Genomic DNA, 18133 nt, shown 5'->3' on the forward strand with positions numbered 1-18133 from the left:
GTTTTACTCTAAGTATATACTTGATACTAATTTTTATTAAACATTTGATGTAATTTAAAAACTAACAATTTTTCAATATAAAATCTATTGATGACACAACTTTTGATCTATTTATCATTTTGATAATAATTTTTTTTAAATATTTATTGTTTTTTTAGATAATGTTAAAAGCATATATTTTTTTATTTTATCATTAATAAAAAAAAAATTTATTTTTTAATTTTCAATTGGCCATTTTTCAACTTTTTTGTTAAATAATGTTGATGAGTGATTACAATTTTAGGACAAGTATTTATTATGTTACAAGAATGTTAAAACATAAAGTGGGTATGGAAGTAAAGACACACGAGTAAAGCTTGCAACAACCCGTGCTACATACCTACTCTATGTATTAAAATGCTTGTAATTTAATGTATACTTGTCTTAATATTGTTATTGCTTTGTAATAATTTTTGGTAAAGAGTTAAAAAAATTATTAAAATTCTTGTAACTTGATAAATACAAGCCCTAAAATTATCACCAACTGATTAAAATTTAAAAAATTAAAAAGACTAAGAAATGGCTACTTTTAAATAATTAAAAAATACATTTTTTGGGTCATATATGAGATTAATTGGGCCGGATGGATTCTACCTAGCAGTTATAGACGTAATATCATTTAAAATTATTATTTGTATGTATAATTTTTCTAGTTTTCACTTTATATTAAAATAACTTTTTGAAAACTGGATAAATAATTACGAAATTTTTATTAATAATACTTCACACATTTGCCTTGTCAATAACATAATTTTTATGATTATCCAATAAAATCGTTAAATAAATACATTAATCAATATACTGTGGGGTTTAAAAATCAAATTTTGATAATGTTTCAAAAATCCTGACTCTTTTAATCCTTAATTAAACTTAAGCTAATACAATGTACTTTACGTTAAAAAGATAATAACTATGAAAAATTAATTTATTTTTTACTATTTATCCTTTAATAAGAAAATAAAACAAGACAGAGTAAAACCAATAGCATTTTAGCTACGCATCAATATTAAAATATGCTTAAAACATAACCTAAGTAGACAAAAATTATTAAAAAAAAAAAAAATTTCAATAGAAGGATAAATGTATTAGAAGTTATAAGCTTTATCAGTTAGCCATAGACATTGTGTATCAATTAACTTTTATATTAAAAGTAAATTGGCGATTGATTACTAAAAATATTGTACTTTATGTTAGTGTTTGAAATATAGTGACATATTAAGTGTTTATGCTAATGAGTCACCTTACAAAGGTTCAAAAATGGAATATAACTTAGGTATCTACAAAAGACGTTCATGATTAAATCACTGAAGAATCTAAATGAATATATTTCAATATAGTCTCAACATTTCTTTATTAACAGACCTTATGTAACTTATATACGTACACACACACACACACACACATATATATGTATATTATAATGTAATTAAATTTTTGTATCTATTTCAATAATGTACTGATAGCTTTATACAAGTAAAATTGATAGGGTAATTAGTATGCAATTAATTCTCAAAAAAAAAAAAACATTAGAAATTGGTAATTTATTTTTATTGTGTTTAAACACATAAATTTAGTTCATTCATAATTTATAATATATCACAATAAAAAATAATAATTTACTTTAACAACTTTAAAGGAGGAAATAAAACATTAAAGTATAATGAATACATTAAGGTGACTAGGCTAAATGTTATTAAATAACTAATAACAATATAAGATCTAATAATAAAGTATTCAAGTTCAAAAGGAAAATTAATTACAAGTCCAATATATAAATACACGCCTTAATAAGATTATAAAAAAATGTAGTCAAATAAAAATGATATACAACTATAAATAAATAAAATATGTTGTTTAACATATTTGTGCTTTATAGGGTTACTGTTTAACTAGTTGGACAAATATATATTTTTTAGTTTATTTTAATTTCAACTAGTTTTTGATTTATTAGATATATTTTGATCATCAAAATCATTATCATCTGAAGTAGCTATTGGTATAGTTTCAGAATTAGACTTTTTTCCTGTTAGCCAGTCAGCCTGCCAAAAACCCAATACACTAACAATAGAAAAAAATAACATTATCACTAACCATACAGAAATGTTAATAATTTCTGTTTGTTGAAATAATTCTTTTCCATTTTTTATACATAGTAATAATTCAGTTATCATTATAACAGTGTAGACCCAACATTGTGTTCCAAGTCTTTTACAATTTGGATCCGTAACATATGTATAATATTGTCGAGTAGATGGAGCAACTACAATGCTTAAAAATAATAATCTGAAGCCAACAATTGGGTGTGATGGTGGCATTTCAAATAAATGTTTTAAGAAAAATGTATTTAATTCAGATACTTGCCACATAATTACCATTTGACATACTGCAAAAATACGCATATATGATGAACTTGGATCAAGCCAACGTACATGTGTCCAACTAGCAGGTGTAAATTGTAAAGCAGCTCTTTTGATTTTACCACCAGTTGAATCAATATCTTTGATGCCAGGCCAATTGTAATTCCTCATTTCTAACATTTTGCAGATTTGCATTCCAACCCATATTCCAAAACCATTACAGAGCAGTACATCTAATACCCAGGCATCCCACCAGCATTCTTTAAAATTTGGTAGCAAATGAGAAAATGTAACTTCTGTTATTTCCCACATTATACTCATTGACCATAAAATTCCATTATGTCTTACTAGAATTGCTTTGATAACCCATCCAAAAAAGTGTGCACCAGCAAATACATCTAAATGTGCCCAAAATTTTTCAATATTTATTTCAGAGCAATTCACACCATATTCTTTATCCATATCAATGTGAAAATCTTTTAAATTTGGATCAAGCCACAAAATCATTCCTTTAATAGTTTCATACTTTTGAAAAAGTAAAAATAACAGAGTTAATGAATAAAGAACGCTAAGGCCAAATACCATACGCCAAACAGCTGGATGTGGCCTTATGAAAGGTCCATTTGGAAATGCTAATAATGATACTATAAGCAAAAAAAATATTACACACCAAATACCAGCCAAAATATTATCATCAACAGATTTATCATCGCGGATGAAGCATATCACTAATACAGCAGCAATAGATAGTATTAAAAGTGAAATAGTATGAGGTTTGTAAAAAAATTCTAGAGTAATGTCCTCCACTTCACATTCGTTGATTGTGTTGAACATGCAATCTTTCTTCCTTTTAATCATTGTATGACTAGTAATTTCTGGCAACAAATGATATCAATAAACTTAGGGGAAATCAAAAGTGCTACATAATTATTTTAACTCTATGGAAAGTCCAATTGAGTGCTTAGAAAAATTATTTTTTGAAAGTATCAAATGATTATAATAAATTAATTTTATGTATTAAGAATTTACTTACCAGTCATATTTTAATAACTTTTTAAAATGAAATTTATGCTATTTATTTAAATTTTTATTAAAACATTTCAACTATAATACAAGTAAACATTCAGCACGTGTTGAAAATCTACTTAATTCTTTGAATGAATGTAGAACTATAAGTGGAGCGATACTTTTATCGATTTACTGATAAGTTTATAAATATTCAAATTTTGAAGGTTAAGTGATAATAGATATTTAATTATTTTAATTTACAGCTAAGTATGTTTATTGAAAGAAATTGGTTCCTTCTTCATTTATCTATTTAAAAGATCTTAAGACATTTAACTCGTTTTTTTGTTCTCTAATGTAAAAGAAAATGTCTTATAATTTCAAGAAAGAAGAAGACGTTAAAGAATATATAAAGAATATAGGAATTGAGTATAGATTTGGTTGTTATAATGAAAAAGATCCACAAAGTAATTTCTATTGATATAATTTTTACAAATGTACAACATATAATACGATGTAAAGTTTAATTCTTATGTTATAATTTTATTTTAGTTTGTCAACTACTTGGTGACTATTTGGAAAGTATAGAAAGTAATCCCGATAAAGCATCTAAAATATTTAAACAAAATTGTGATGAACGAAATTTTGGACGAAGCTGTTATAAATATGCTTCTTATTTAGAAAAACAAAATTCTAAAAATTTAAAACCTATTTTACCCGAAGTAAGAAAAATGTATTACAATTTGCGTTGTTTAGTTTGTAATATACAGAATAAATTTCTTCTTCTTTTTTTTGTTAAATATCTATTTCACAAAAAACAATTTTTTGTATTCATTTTTTTATTTCTAAGTGACAATATTTATTTTTATTTTCATTAATAAATAACTGCTTCAAATTATATTAATTAAATGATGAATATTTTTAACTTGGGTTTTTTTATTCTAAAAGAATTAATATTATGATTATTGATTAATACAAACAAAAATAGAAAGCATAAAGTGTATGATTAGAAAAATTAATGAAAATCTTTTTATAATTCTTGAGAAGTTTAAGTTTTAGTGAAATAGCATATTTATGGATGGGAGAACCCCTATTAACATAAAATCATAGTGCAAGGATAGTGGAAGTTTAAATATCTTCACTACTAAAAGCTAAGTTCTAAAAGCTATTTGGACTCCCCCATATAAAATTTCTAATTGTGTCACTTTGTTTGACATAGGTTATGTAATAAAGTCTACCTGCAAGAAATTTTTAATGAATAAATATTTTCATATTAGTGAATTTTTAACATTTTTGACTTTGATTATATTAAATTTACCTTAAAATTACATCATAAATTCATTATATTTTTTTTGAAATTATAATGTTCATGAATCAAACTTGCTCTTAATTTTTATTTCTATTTATTTAATATTTTAGCTTAATGGGAAGCCGAGAAGGTATTGTTTTTATGGTAAATTTTTTTCTTTAAAATATAGATGATCAAGTATTTAAAAAAAGGTTGTGATAATGATTCATCTGATGGCTGTTTTGCTGCTGGCATGAAGTTAAATTACCATAGCCATCTAATTAATGACATTGATGAAAAAACAAAAAGTTTACAAGAAGCAAGTTGTACTTAAAGTAAATTAATTAATAAGTAAAAAATATTGTTTTGGTTTTTTTAGGGTTTACAATATTTAGAAAGAGCTTGTAATAACCGTCACGCAGAAGCTTGTTATGTAGCTAGCAGTATTCATTTTAATGGAATTGAAGAAATTGGTTTAAAGCCTAACAAATCAAAGTTCTTAGAATACTCAATAAAAGCTTGCGAGCAAAATGATATAAGAGCATGTGTGAATGTATCAATTGTTTATAAAAAGGGCGATGGTGTACCAGTTGATTTAGAATTAGCTCAACAGTTTAAAGATAAAGCTTTAGATATTAGAAAGCAGATAATAGAAGAAAAAGGTGTACAATTTAATAGTTAATCAAAAAGTTTTATAGATCATAGCAATATATTATAAAATTTATTATACAATAGAGATTTTAGTCATAGGTAATGACATACATTTGTTGATTATTATCAATTTAAATGATACATTTTACTTATTAATTCTTGACCAAAACTAGGATTAGTAAAATTGTCCTAGCATTACATAAATCAAATTTATAATTTTCTAAAACATATTCATAACTCCTAGTTTCACCATGCAGTAATTATTCAAGGGGTGTCACAATATGTATGATTTGATGGCCATTTTTCTTTTTGAATTATTTAATAACATGCTTCCCTTTGAGTGTAATAAAATGTAGTAGATAATAATAATAATAACAGTGATTCACTAAGCATAGGACACTCATTTTCTTAGAAACTATGGAACATTTTAAATTTTTATAAGGGAATATATTGTTTAATTCAATAAATTTTACAGTAATATATAATTAAATACCTTTTTTCATCCCTACAGAGAAAAAACTGATAATTTTATTTTCTTTGATTGAAATCTGTCTTTAGTTTGATTATATTATTGGAAAAAATTTTCAAACTATGTGTTCTTAATTATTAAATATAACAAATGATAAAGACTATATACTTATAGTGGATATTATTTTTGATAAAAAACGCCAATACACCGTTATTTTCTTCATCAATAAAATACATTTTTATTGTTGAAAATTTAATATGTCTAAATAATATAATAATACAATTCTTTGTTTGATTTTCATTATTAAGATAAGAATATTTTTATATTATTAAAATATTCTATATTTATTATAGAAAAATCTATAAAATAAAATATATCTTATATTTTGTTTTATATTCTATTGTCTCAATTTTTTTTAAAATAGTAACTTTTTGTAAATTTTTTTGACTTTTATTAAGTTATATATGCATTTCCATTTATATATTTTAAAATATTTTTTATGTTTATCGTTCATCTTAAAGGAATGTCATTTTTATTTTTTTAAACGGAAACGTATATATTTAACCAGCTTATAAAATAGAAAATGACTGATCAACATTTAGACCAGTATTTCAGAAGTTATTGAAATTTTTACATCTAGGCAAGATGTCTAGTGATAAAAATAGCAGCATCCAATCCTCACCTCAATTACTTAAAATTTTTAACAATTTCCTCTAATAGCTCACTTTTACAAAAAAACACATTCCAGGAGATCCGCGAAGACAACTTAATTGGACTAGAGATCTAAATTAAAAAAAAAAAATGTTGTATTAAATCTTTTTCTCAGCTAGAAGGTATTATATTAGGCAACTGTCTGCATTCATACCTATCATAATCAACTAAACTCTTAGTTCTTATATTTATTGATCTAATTTGTAACATATTGTATATTGCTAAAATTTTTTTAAAAATTATATTTTATTTTTAAAACCAAATCTAACCAGATAAATTTTCTTTTATCTTTTAATATTATATTTATAACAATTATTACATAATTATAAGAAAAAATACCTGATTATTTGTGATTTAGTAATACTGATTAGTAAACTCTTATAGTAAAAGAAAAATGTTAACAATGGTAATCAACTTCAATTTGTCTAATCCATAATAATGACTTTTATTAAGTCAACAAAAATTAACTAGAAATTATATACAAAATAAAAAAATTGTAAAGAATATATATAAAGAACTATGCATAATCGTTAACTGTTACAATTGTCAAGATTATGATAGGTAAATTATAATAACAAAAGCTATGAATGAAAGCAATCATCTTTTACATTTCCTTCTACTAATTATATTAGGTCGTAGAGAGGACTGCTCAATTTCAGCTGATTTGATTTTTTCATCAAATTCTTTACAAATATCATTAAACATTTCACCATTTTTTGTTGCCATCATCACTATGTGTTTTTCAAATGCTTGAGGCACTAATTTCTTCAAAATATCTAAATTTTCTCTAGTTACATCACCACGGTCAAGACCTAAGGTAAAACCCATTGATTTTAGTAATTCTGTATCATCAACAACACTAAATTTGTCATTGAAGCTTAAACCATATTGTTTCTGATCTTCTGAAATTTCTACTTCAACATTGGTATCCTCATTTGAACTAATAGCCATAAAAGGAAGATTTACACATGTATTTCTAGGAGGTGGTCCAAATTCTTTTTCCATGATTTTATTACGTTGAACTAAACGTTTGATTGCAACTTCTTGCATAATTATCTCTTGCAAAGCTAAAAGTTTTCTTTTCACACTGTTCAAACGATTTTCTTTTTCTTGAACTAGATAAACACTATTTTGAATAGAACCAGTAGGTAAACCTTTCCAAGTTATATCTTTTTTGTTCTTTGCTATAATATCTAGGGCCATCAAAACATTTAATGCATCATAAACTCGACGTCTTATGTTTTTTTGGTCATATAAAAATGTAGGGCTTTCACTGTCGCCTACACATTCAGCAACTAACTCATCAGCAACTTCTTTGTATGTAGTAACCATTTTGGTTTTAACCTTATCACACACTCTTTTAGAAAAATGTCTTAAACCTTTATTGGCTTTAATAGGTCGGACTTTAAATGGACTTTTTTCATTTGAGTATGTAGAACGAAATTCACTTTGACTAAGTTGCATAGGAAGATATGAAATCTTGGTAGATTCTAAAAGTTTTTTAGTTGTTTTAGTAATACGACCTTCCAACAAATCATTTAAAATATCTGTTCGTACAACAACATCAGAAGAATTTAAATCATTACGACTTGTAATTTTATCAGGTTTATTAACTACACAAGTATCATCCATATAATCTAAATCACTATCATTTGGTTGGTCAAAATCATCACCACACACTACAATAATTTCAGGATCTTCCTGATACTTATGGTGAACATCTAAATAATCATCACTGGAATCTGAAAAATTGTCTTTTTTACATTCAGAAGAAGAGTCTTCCAAAAAGTCAGGTGACACAGTAATTATTTCTGTGTTTTCTTTTATATCAGCCATTCGTACAATTTTTCTTATAGGTTTCTGTTGGTTTTTTTGTATAAGATCTTTAACATCAGGTGTTCCTCTACCTCCATTAACAACAATACAATTTCCTGTTGGTAACTGAATTACTTGAGAATTTCCACAAGGATCTTTAACAATGAAATTTACAGTTTCAGACATGACTTGAAATTAATTATAGGTAAAACCTAAAAATAGAATGGTATTATTATAATTTAATAAATAAAACAAAAAATATGTTTTTTTACTATCTATAATACTCATTTTAGAAATATTGAACAAATGTGATATAAAAGAACAAAAATTAAAGATGAAAATATAACATTTAATTAAATGAAATAAAATTAAGTTAACTTTAATAGAACTTTTAGAATAATTTTAAAGACTTATTATAATACATAAATTACATCTAAAAATTGTAATTTGAGTCTAAACTACAACTAATGCTTAAATTTATAACTCTTGCAATTAAAAATTTTTTTTTTTACTAAAAATGATTTATGACTTGGATATGTTGATTTTTTTGTAAGATAAAACAATTATTTTTTCATAAAAACCAATTTGAGAAAAACAATTTTTTCATGGTAATAATTTTAATTCTATAAATATTATTCTATTTACTTAAAAAATATTTAATATCAATAAAATCTTTGCCATTAAGTTTTAACTATAATAAAACATTATATTATAATTTAAAATCATAATACATTGATTTATTTTAGTCATTTTACTCATTACTTACCAATTCATTTTTATTATGAAATAGTCTGGTAAATAAAATGTATAAGAATTAACATTTAACTATTAACCCTCTATAATATAAAATTTAAGACTTATAATTGAAATGAGTACATGAAGCCAAAATTTAAAGTAGATGATCCTCACATAATTTACATACCTGAATGCGAAATGAAGGTTAGAAGGCATGACCTATTATATTAAATACCATAGGCAGCATTTATAGACCCTCATATAGTTTAAAAAAGGTTTATAGGAAAAATGTTTCACAGCAGTCCAAATCCAGGCGGCGAATTTTAAGAACGTGCAAACAAATTTCCTCGCATTTCATGGAACAGTCAAAACGTATTATCACTATGTTCCGTTATCATTATAGTATTGTTAGGCTGTTGTTTTTGAAACAACGTGCCCCGCCCAGCCTATGAGCGCACAAACGTACAATAACGGCGGCGGCGGCAATTGGCAAACGAAACGCCGTCAGCCACATAAAACTAAATCTAAAATGGCCGACTGTTCTTAGTATTGTATGATACTTAGTTTTTAAGTGTGTTGTTAGACTTTTGCAACTTTTCCTTTTCTTGAGGCAATTGTTGTGACAATAACAATTTAAGTAAGTATAAGCTTTCTTAAAAACTTGTTATCGTAGGCCGCTTATGTTTTGGTTGGTATGGGGTCACACAACGGCCAACACTGGGACGACAATACTGTAGGGAATATTTTTTCATATTGGCAACTTTGGTTTGAAGAATACAGGTTGTCCATTTTTTGTTGGTCTTCTTCAATGCTAACATTCATAAATTTTCGTCGGTGATTTTAATCTCATTTGCAAGAATTCCGCATCTCAAATTTTTATCCCTTAATTACTGCTGAATATAAATTGTAGTAACAATTATTATGTTATTCCCGTTAGGAAAATATTGCTTTGTACTATTGTAATTTTCAATATTTGTTTCTATTATAACTAATTATTATTAGCACATTCAGATCGTTTTAACATTTTATTTATTGGAAAGATTAAAACAGAATTTTGATTTTATTTTAAATAAATCTTACAATGAACTTCTTAAAAATTATTTTTGTTGGTGAAACTTAATTTAGATAATAATGCTTGTTAAATTCCCGTGCTAGGCGTAATATGTGAATTAATAATTTATTGAAAATTTAAAAATATAATAGCATATTAAATTCCATTAATTTTTAACAGAACTAATTAATTACGTGAAATAATTAAATTTATTTTACATTCTTAAATTAATATAATTTAGTTGTCTAATTAATCTTTAAATGTTTTAAAACATTTTATACATTTTATATCTTTGTTTTGTTTGGGGATAAATTAAACGATTATAGTACTTATTATTTTTAATTTAACTAAAAAAAACAAATGTATATTATGATTATTTATATAAATGAAATCCTAAATAGGCATTATTATGTATTGAATTTGTTATATTAGCTTATTGTGTGAAAGTAAATAAACCAATGGACTTCAGCGACTATGAAACCTAGTTAATTGTCTAAAGCTAATTTAATAAATTTCTTTTGTTGCTAAATTTAGTTTTATTAGATTAGTTATAATATCACTTATACAATTTATAAAGACTTTAAATTAGTTTACTAGTTAAGTCTGTCTACTCTTTAGGTTCAGATATGTTGAGAATTATTATAATTATTAGTATGTGATTAAAATTTAAGCCCAACAAAAATGGATCTGTATTGAGAGTTTATAAAAAGTATATTTAAATTTACAATTTTTTATACTTGAAGTAATTAAATTTTTTAAAGAAATAGCTATCTAACCTAAAGTAACATAGTCTATTACCACATAATTTCTTTTAAATTTCTTGTATACTTTTTTTTTGTAAACTTATTGCTTGTGGTTTAGTATAATTATCTTCATATAAATACTTTGGAGTCAAATTAAATAATATCTTAAATTGGTTTGATTGTTGGAGACCCTGCCCTACTCCATAATCTTATGAGTTACCATGAATTCTTCTAATCTTGGTGAGCCTATCAAATTATGTATTTAGGTCATATTCCTTTTATTTAATCATTATTTTCGATTCTTATTGAAGAATAGTTTTTTGACATAATTTGTTATATGACATATTTCTAGAAATTAATACTGATATTAACTTTATATTATTATAATTGTGTTAAGGCTTCATATGAAGTTTTGTATTATATCATAAAAATTTTAAATAAATTTAGAATATTAAAAGTTGTAAAAAAATAAATATAAAGATTTATATTTATATATTAGTTTTATCCTAACGTTTCAATTTGTTGATAATTTGATTTTTGAAGTGATAGTTACATTTCTGAGCATGAACTCTACAATCAGTTCAAAATGTCTTTATTAAATTATAGATACAGAAACATCTGTCATTATTCTAAATAATTATATAATATTAATAATGTTTAAAAGTTAAAATGTAAAGAATTAATAAATTTTATTATGCACTCAACATATTTTAAGCTAGATTTTTCTATTTATTCTTTTATTTAATACACTTATTCATGTTAAATTGTTATTTTATGTAAGTAATAAAAGTTAATAGAATTTGATTTTAGAATAAAAAAAATCCATAACAATAATATGGCTGCTGACCTTGATCAAGAAAAATCATCAAATTCAACTTCAAATACATGCTTAATTTGTGATGGTAGTACTGGTGTGTCAGCTCGAAATGCTATATCAATATTTCAACATCGTGTGACATCTTCAGATCGTACTGTTGTTAAAGTTATAGATGGTGTTCTTGGTGTAACACTGTCATCCGATGATGTTCATTCCATTGTAGTTTGTCGAAGATGTTTTAAATCTTTAAATGAAGTCGATGAACTTGAAGATAGGCTTGCAGATATTAAACTAGAACTTACCACTCAATATCAACGAACTCTCAAGTAATTAGATTAGTAATATTTATAACAAATAAATTATAAATTTAAGGCTACATTATAATTTATTTTTAGGAGTAAATCAGAAGGTGTAGATGTTCAAACTATTGAAACAATAGATGTTGAACAAGAAGTTGATACTCCTAAACCTGTTAAAAAACGTGGTCGACGTCCCAAAATTAAAGAAGAATCTGTTGATGTATCTGTTACTAACCCTGATTCTGTTCCAGATGAAATTATTAGCTCAAATTTAGAAAAACATAAAAATTCTTCTGTAGAAAATTTAATAGAAATGTTAGAGGATGACGATAAGAATAATGAGGAATCACCAAGTAATGGCTTAGAGGAAGATAGTTCTCAAAAAATGATATCACCTAGAGATATTAAACAAGAAGCTATTCATTCAGAGTTAGAAAACCTTGATGACGAAGAGCTAGATAATGAGTTACTTGATGAAGAGGACTCTGATTATGAAGAAAATGGAGAAAACAAAAATAGTAGCTCAACTAGTCCAAAAAAACCTAAAATATCTAAAAATGCAATAAAAAAAAAAGCTCCTGAAATTCTTATACCACAAATGGTATGTAAATACAGATTTTTTAATTTGTGGTACATAAAACATTCATTAATATTTTAATATTATTTAATAATTTACCAATCTATTTGTTTTATGTAACTGCCCAAAGTGCAAACCTTTATTATTGTGTTATATTTTTTTATTTTAAAAGTTTTGGATTATTTTAACTTCTTTAAAAATTTTTTATAAATTAGTTGGTACATCATGATGGGGAAGTTTACACGTGTTTGTTGTGTAGTGTTGAAAACAAATTTACTGCTGATGCAAGAGGTATTGTTGTGCACGCAAAAAATGTTCATCAAATTAAGCTTTTCATTTGTGATATTTGTGGACAAGAATTTTTAAAGAGGTAATTTTAAATTTAAATATATATTTTCTTTAATTTGTCAAATATGTAGGAAAACTTAGTTTGTCAATTTTATCAAGAGAAGTGAAATAATGAAATGAATCAATTAAAATTTTTAGGGGTGTAAATCAATTTTTAAATAATTGAGTTTGGCCTAAATAAATACTTGAGACATAATATTTTCTCTTTTATTAATGAAAGGAATAAAATTATATTATAAATTAATATTACTATATTTTCAAAATCTATAATAATATTATTTTGTATTGAATTAAAATATTTCAAATAGCTCTCTTGAAAAATTAAAAAATAAACTTAAACCACTTTTACTCTAACTCCTACATATTTAAATTTTATGATGTAATAGAAAAGAGTGTAATGTTTTATTTTATGATACTAATATGTATGAAAGAAATTGTGAGTTTGATGTTATACGATGTTTGATGTTATAAGTGTAATAATTACAATTTAATTAATTAGTATAAAAAATAACTGGGTTTTTCAGAAAAAAAAACTTGATAAAACTACCTGGGAAATATTTTGATCCAAAATCATTGAATTATGGGGTATTTTCTAACCCTGATAAATTTACAATAAAACATTAATTTTTAAAGTGTGTTATAATTAGGTTGCTTATTGTTATATATTTTGGGTAAAAAAATAATTATAGTATATATTTCAAATTTTTCTTTTAAAATTATTTTAAATTTAACTTACAGACCTGAATTAATGAAACATTTAGAGCATCATGCAAATAGTGAAGATGGCAATTTTGTTTGTGATATATGCAGTAGAGTTTTTACGAATGTACGCATGTTTAGGGTACACAAAAAAATGCATATGCCTCAATCAAAAAACCATACATGTGAAACATGTGGACGACAATTTGCGTATGTATTTAATGTTGATATATATATTGATATTTTCTGCTTAAGAGACTTAGGATTTGGGAATAGATAAGGGCACTAAGTAACTTAGAGGAAAGGTCTTCCTCAGAAAGTAGGAGACCTGGAATTGATTTCCATTTTATTGACATACTTTTTCCTCAGTTTCTAACAATATTATTTACATAATGTAATATATACAAAATTTTATTTTACTTTAGCTCTCGTAACACATTAGAAGAGCATAATAATACTCATACTGGTGTTCGTCCTTACCGTTGTGAGATATGTGGTAAAGACTTTACTTCAAAATATACTTTCAAAGCTCATGAAAAGGTTCATACTAATCGTGAACGAAATTTTACCTGTATCAATTGTGGAAAAGCCTTTCTTACTGAACAAAATCTTATTCATCATGAAAGAACACATTCTGGACTTAAAAATTATGTATGTCAAAAATGTGGTAAAGCATTTGGAACTGCACGAAATTTAGAAGTTCATTATGTAGTACACACTGGCTACAAACCATTTATTTGTCGGATGTGTGGCAAAGCTTTTGCTAGGAAAGCAGAAATAAGAGACCATGAACGTATTCATACAGGAGAAAAGCCATACCAGTGTGAATTTTGTGGTGCTACTTTTAGGTAAAATTATATGGTATAATTAATGTAATAAAGAATTTTTAAAATAACTTTATTTGATATATTTAGTCAAAGAAGTAACTTGCAATCTCATAAACGTGCTACACATTATGATGACAAACGTTATAAATGTACAGATTGTGGAAAAGGATTTAAAAGACGTCGTTTACTTGACTATCACATGAAAGCTGCTCATACTGGTGAACGTCCATTCAAATGTGAAGTTTGTCAAGCTTCATTTATCTATCCTGAACATTTTAAAAAACATGCTCGTATTCACACTGGTGAAAAGCCTTACTTATGTGAAGTAATTATTTTCAAAAAATTACTATTAATGTTAAATTTTTTCAATAAATTTGTTTTTTTATTAAGGTCTGTGGTAAAGCATTTAACAGTAGAGATAATAGAAATGCACATCGTTTTGTACATAGTGATAAAAAACCATATGAGTGTTTGGTTTGCGGTGCAGGATTTATGCGTAAACCATTGTTGTACAACCACATGACTCAAGCTGGCCATTTAAATGATACTATTGTTGTAAATCAGCCTCGATTAGCATCTAGTCCAGTTACTATACAAGAAATTCAAGAAGATATACAAATGCCTAATAATGATTCTGATATGGAATTAGCAATGGTTGTTGATTCAGATGGAAATCAAACAGCCTTGGTAATTTATATGACAATTTTTTTATTTTTTGTTACATATTAAATTTCAGTTTGTTAATATAGTGTAAATAACTTCAACTTTTTTTATCAAACAAAAATATATAATTAAAATATTTTTCTTTAAGCGTGATATGACTGAAGAAGAAAGAAAAATGTTTGCTGGAGAATTGAAAGAGCACATGCTAATACCTAGCAAACAAGAGGATCTGAACAATGATTTAAATACTGTTGAACAAATACTAGTTGATAATAAGTATCAAGTAATCTCACTAATTTTAAATTTATCATAATAATATAGTATTTTCATTTTATTAAATTATTTGTTTTTTCCTTTATAGATTCAATATACTACTACTGATCAACATGGTGATGTGCATACTATGTTAAATATGGATCATCATACTGATGATACTGAAGTTGTAGATGTTGGACATATGGAAACTGTTACAGTTAGTGTTGGTGGTCAAGAACACCGTCAATTAATAGTACCAGCTACCCGTCATATAACATTAAATGAGAGTGATGCTGCCGCATTTGAACATGCAACCATAAATGGAGAAAATGTACAAATTGTACAGATACAAATACAAGATGAAGATGGTGAAGATCAAAAACATTGGTTTAATATCATTCAACCACAACAAGGATAATTTTTTTTAGTATATCATCCTTTTTGATATGTTATCACATGTGCATTGACCAATTTAATTTATTTTTACTTAAAACAATTTCATGTGCTTGACCTAAAATAATTTTACTTTTTAAGAAAAATTACTAAAGTAGGTTAATAATGAACATTATATCATCCATAATTATTAGTTTTGTCATTATTTTATAAGGTATATTTTAGACTACAAACATATTTTTTACAAATGATTCATCTTATACTATAAATAAACAATTTTATAAAGTGCATCCTAATTTAAATATTATTTCATTGAAATAATTTTAATTTTATGCCAATGGAGCTACACACCATTAGCTCCATTACCAGAATTCTTAATGTTGACATTAAAAATGGTATTCATTCATATTTTTATGATATGATAATTATAATGTTGAAAACAAATTTACTTAAGTTTGCTTAGTTCTTGACCATTAATTTATTTAAATTTTAGGTTTATAAAATATTAAATGTCCTATGATTTATCGCATGTCAAAATTGTATTTATTTATTTTATTGATTATATTCTTTTTTCATAATTAATTAATCAGTAATAGGTGTTAAATTTATTAATTTATTTTAAATGTATTAAAGTTTAAATGTGCTGAAATATAATGCTTAATTTAATAATTAATCATTTATCAGTGTTTTCATAAATGTTTGACCAGAATCTTTATTGACTTATCAATTATATATTTTTTTTAAATAAGAATCAAATGAGAAATAATTTTAGCTTCAAAGCTGAGAAGGTATTAATTGTACTATGATGTGTTTATTTTTATTTTATGTGTCTGTTACTACTTTTTCTCAGCTCCGACTAGACCGATTTTTCTCAACAATATGTCAAAAGATCACAAATCGTATCATATAATTGAAGACATTGCCTTTAAAAATTGAAAAAAAATCTTTCGTTCGTTGTAAATGAGAGAAATCCCCCAAAAAATTATGATTTTTAAAATCTGTAAATTCAACATTTTTTCTTAAAACTGTCATAACTTTTTGAAAAATAATCAATTCAAAATAATTTATAGAAGATAAGTCGTCCAGAAATTTTTTTTTTTTTGAATTTATAGTACGTAACATTTGACCTCTGAACTTGTCTTCATGATGATATTGACTGCCGTATTCAAAAATAGCATATTTTTGTGTTAAAATTTTGGGTTTTGTATTTTGTTTTAAAATACCAGACTAATTACAGGAATGTAAAAAATAGTTTTATATAAATAAATTGTTTTATATTTTAAAATATTAAAAGTGCTGAATAGTATAAGTAGAAAATAAGTTATGGATCGACGGTGGACTGTACAAGGCTGGCAATTGTCGCGTAGCCGTCGGTTTGCCGTGTTGGTTGGTGAGGTGGATAGGTAAAATAAGACGCTGGAATCAGTTGTCACGCATTATGATGTATTCAAAGGTGTTTGTGATAACTGGTCCATTAGGTCTGTTAAAGGCGCTCTCTACCAAACAAATTATATACAGTAGATAGACTAGGTCGCTATCTTGGGAAGACAGCAGCAAAGATATGTATTTGTTCTGAGTAGTGGTAGTTAAAGCGTACTTGAAATGTATTTTCTTTCAGATAAATCTGGAAATAATTTTTTTTTTTAGAGAGTTATATAATTTTGAATGTTACGTTAGTCGGAGTAGTAAGTTTGGCAGGAAACGCCATAGGAAGTGGAGACTTAAACTGATTTATTAACCGAACTTGCTATGGTGGTGTAGAAACGAAATGAGAACGAAACACTTCCGATAATGATCTGCAAATAAACATTCTTTTTCTTGATTAGCTCTTACGAGTGTAATATTCTTTTGTTACTTAATTAAATTCATACGTCTCATCGGCGATTGCCAGTGACATGCCGACGCCGCTGAGGCGTGTAATAGTTTAATTTTGTTTGCATGGTCTTTACCGAAAAAGCCATAAATAAGTTCATACAGTTTCACGTATGGATTAGAAATATACAACATATTACTTTTCATTGTTTGTTTACATATCCTAAACAAACAATGACACAATACAAATCACTTCTCGTACCGCGTTGTAAAGGACACCTTTCTTTTCAATTAAATGACATATCATCACATAAAATTTTATTACTATGATTATTGTAACAGACCTAAGAGCCCTCTGGGATCTGATCAGCCCTTTGACAATCCGTCAAAGAGCCACTTCTATTTTTTCTCCTCTAGCGTTCAGACCTAAGTACTCAGCTTTGTTTCTTTTTACTTTGTAGCTTTTTATCTGTTTTATATTGTGACTTGGTGTCTTCATTCTTACTATAGTTCAATAGTTTAACTTAAGATAAATTCATGTTTGAATAATTATCTAAATCAATTACAATATATGCTTAT

The 18133-nt window shown here is 25.6% G+C and overlaps 4 protein-coding genes across 4 annotated transcripts; 2 read left to right on the forward strand and 2 right to left on the reverse strand.

Annotated features, from left to right (window-relative positions):
• Positions 1-1565: 1565 nt before the first annotated feature.
• LOC126893771 (phosphatidylserine synthase) lies at positions 1566-3576 on the reverse strand. Its single transcript, XM_050664254.1, has 2 exons — positions 3430-3576; positions 1566-3271 (listed from the first exon to the last, which is right to left on the reverse strand). Exons 1-2 carry the CDS (start codon positions 3434-3436, stop codon positions 1968-1970), a joined length of 1311 nt encoding a protein of 436 aa, XP_050520211.1. The 5' UTR covers positions 3437-3576; the 3' UTR covers positions 1566-1967.
• Positions 3577-3645: 69 nt separating this feature from the next.
• LOC126893801 (cytochrome c oxidase assembly factor 7 homolog) lies at positions 3646-5421 on the forward strand. Its single transcript, XM_050664310.1, has 4 exons — positions 3646-3868; positions 3954-4123; positions 4880-5008; positions 5069-5421. The coding sequence occupies exons 1-4, from the start codon at positions 3769-3771 to the stop codon at positions 5369-5371; spliced, it is 702 nt and encodes a 233-aa protein (XP_050520267.1). The 5' UTR covers positions 3646-3768; the 3' UTR covers positions 5372-5421.
• A 1496-nt stretch (positions 5422-6917) lies between these two features.
• Positions 6918-9422, reverse strand: LOC126893768 (transcription factor Dp-like). The gene is made up of 2 exons (XM_050664248.1): positions 9258-9422; positions 6918-8547 (listed from the first exon to the last, which is right to left on the reverse strand). Exon 2 carries the CDS (start codon positions 8519-8521, stop codon positions 7118-7120), a length of 1404 nt encoding a protein of 467 aa, XP_050520205.1. The 5' UTR covers positions 8522-8547; positions 9258-9422; the 3' UTR covers positions 6918-7117.
• A 123-nt stretch (positions 9423-9545) lies between these two features.
• LOC126893754 (putative zinc finger protein 66) lies at positions 9546-16415 on the forward strand. Its single transcript, XM_050664227.1, has 10 exons — positions 9546-9707; positions 11675-12007; positions 12077-12581; positions 12773-12927; positions 13644-13814; positions 14030-14452; positions 14519-14756; positions 14822-15118; positions 15243-15377; positions 15456-16415. The coding sequence occupies exons 2-10, from the start codon at positions 11700-11702 to the stop codon at positions 15765-15767; spliced, it is 2544 nt and encodes an 847-aa protein (XP_050520184.1). The 5' UTR covers positions 9546-9707; positions 11675-11699; the 3' UTR covers positions 15768-16415.
• Positions 16416-18133: the final 1718 nt, after the last annotated feature.

The sequence above is a fragment of the Daktulosphaira vitifoliae genome, unplaced genomic scaffold (genome assembly GCF_025091365.1).
Source record: "Daktulosphaira vitifoliae isolate Bord-2020 unplaced genomic scaffold, ASM2509136v1 Scaffold_1, whole genome shotgun sequence".
In the NCBI taxonomy this organism is placed as follows: Eukaryota; Metazoa; Arthropoda; class Insecta; order Hemiptera; family Phylloxeridae; genus Daktulosphaira; species Daktulosphaira vitifoliae.

Coding starts and splice junctions, on each gene's coding strand:
- LOC126893754 (XM_050664227.1), top strand. CDS start 11,700: ATGGCTGCTGACCTTGATCAAGAAAAATCATCAAATTCAACTTCAAAT. Junction 14,757..14,821: donor AAAAGCCTTACTTATGTGAA/GTAATTATTTTC, acceptor TTTTTTATTAAG/GTCTGTGGTAAAGCATTTAA. Junction 15,378..15,455: donor TAGTTGATAATAAGTATCAA/GTAATCTCACTA, acceptor TTTCCTTTATAG/ATTCAATATACTACTACTGA.
- LOC126893768 (XM_050664248.1), bottom strand. CDS start 8,521: ATGTCTGAAACTGTAAATTTCATTGTTAAAGATCCTTGTGGAAATTCT.
- LOC126893801 (XM_050664310.1), top strand. CDS start 3,769: ATGTCTTATAATTTCAAGAAAGAAGAAGACGTTAAAGAATATATAAAG. Junction 3,869..3,953: donor TAATGAAAAAGATCCACAAA/GTAATTTCTATT, acceptor ATTTTATTTTAG/TTTGTCAACTACTTGGTGAC. Junction 5,009..5,068: donor AAACAAAAAGTTTACAAGAA/GCAAGTTGTACT, acceptor TGGTTTTTTTAG/GGTTTACAATATTTAGAAAG.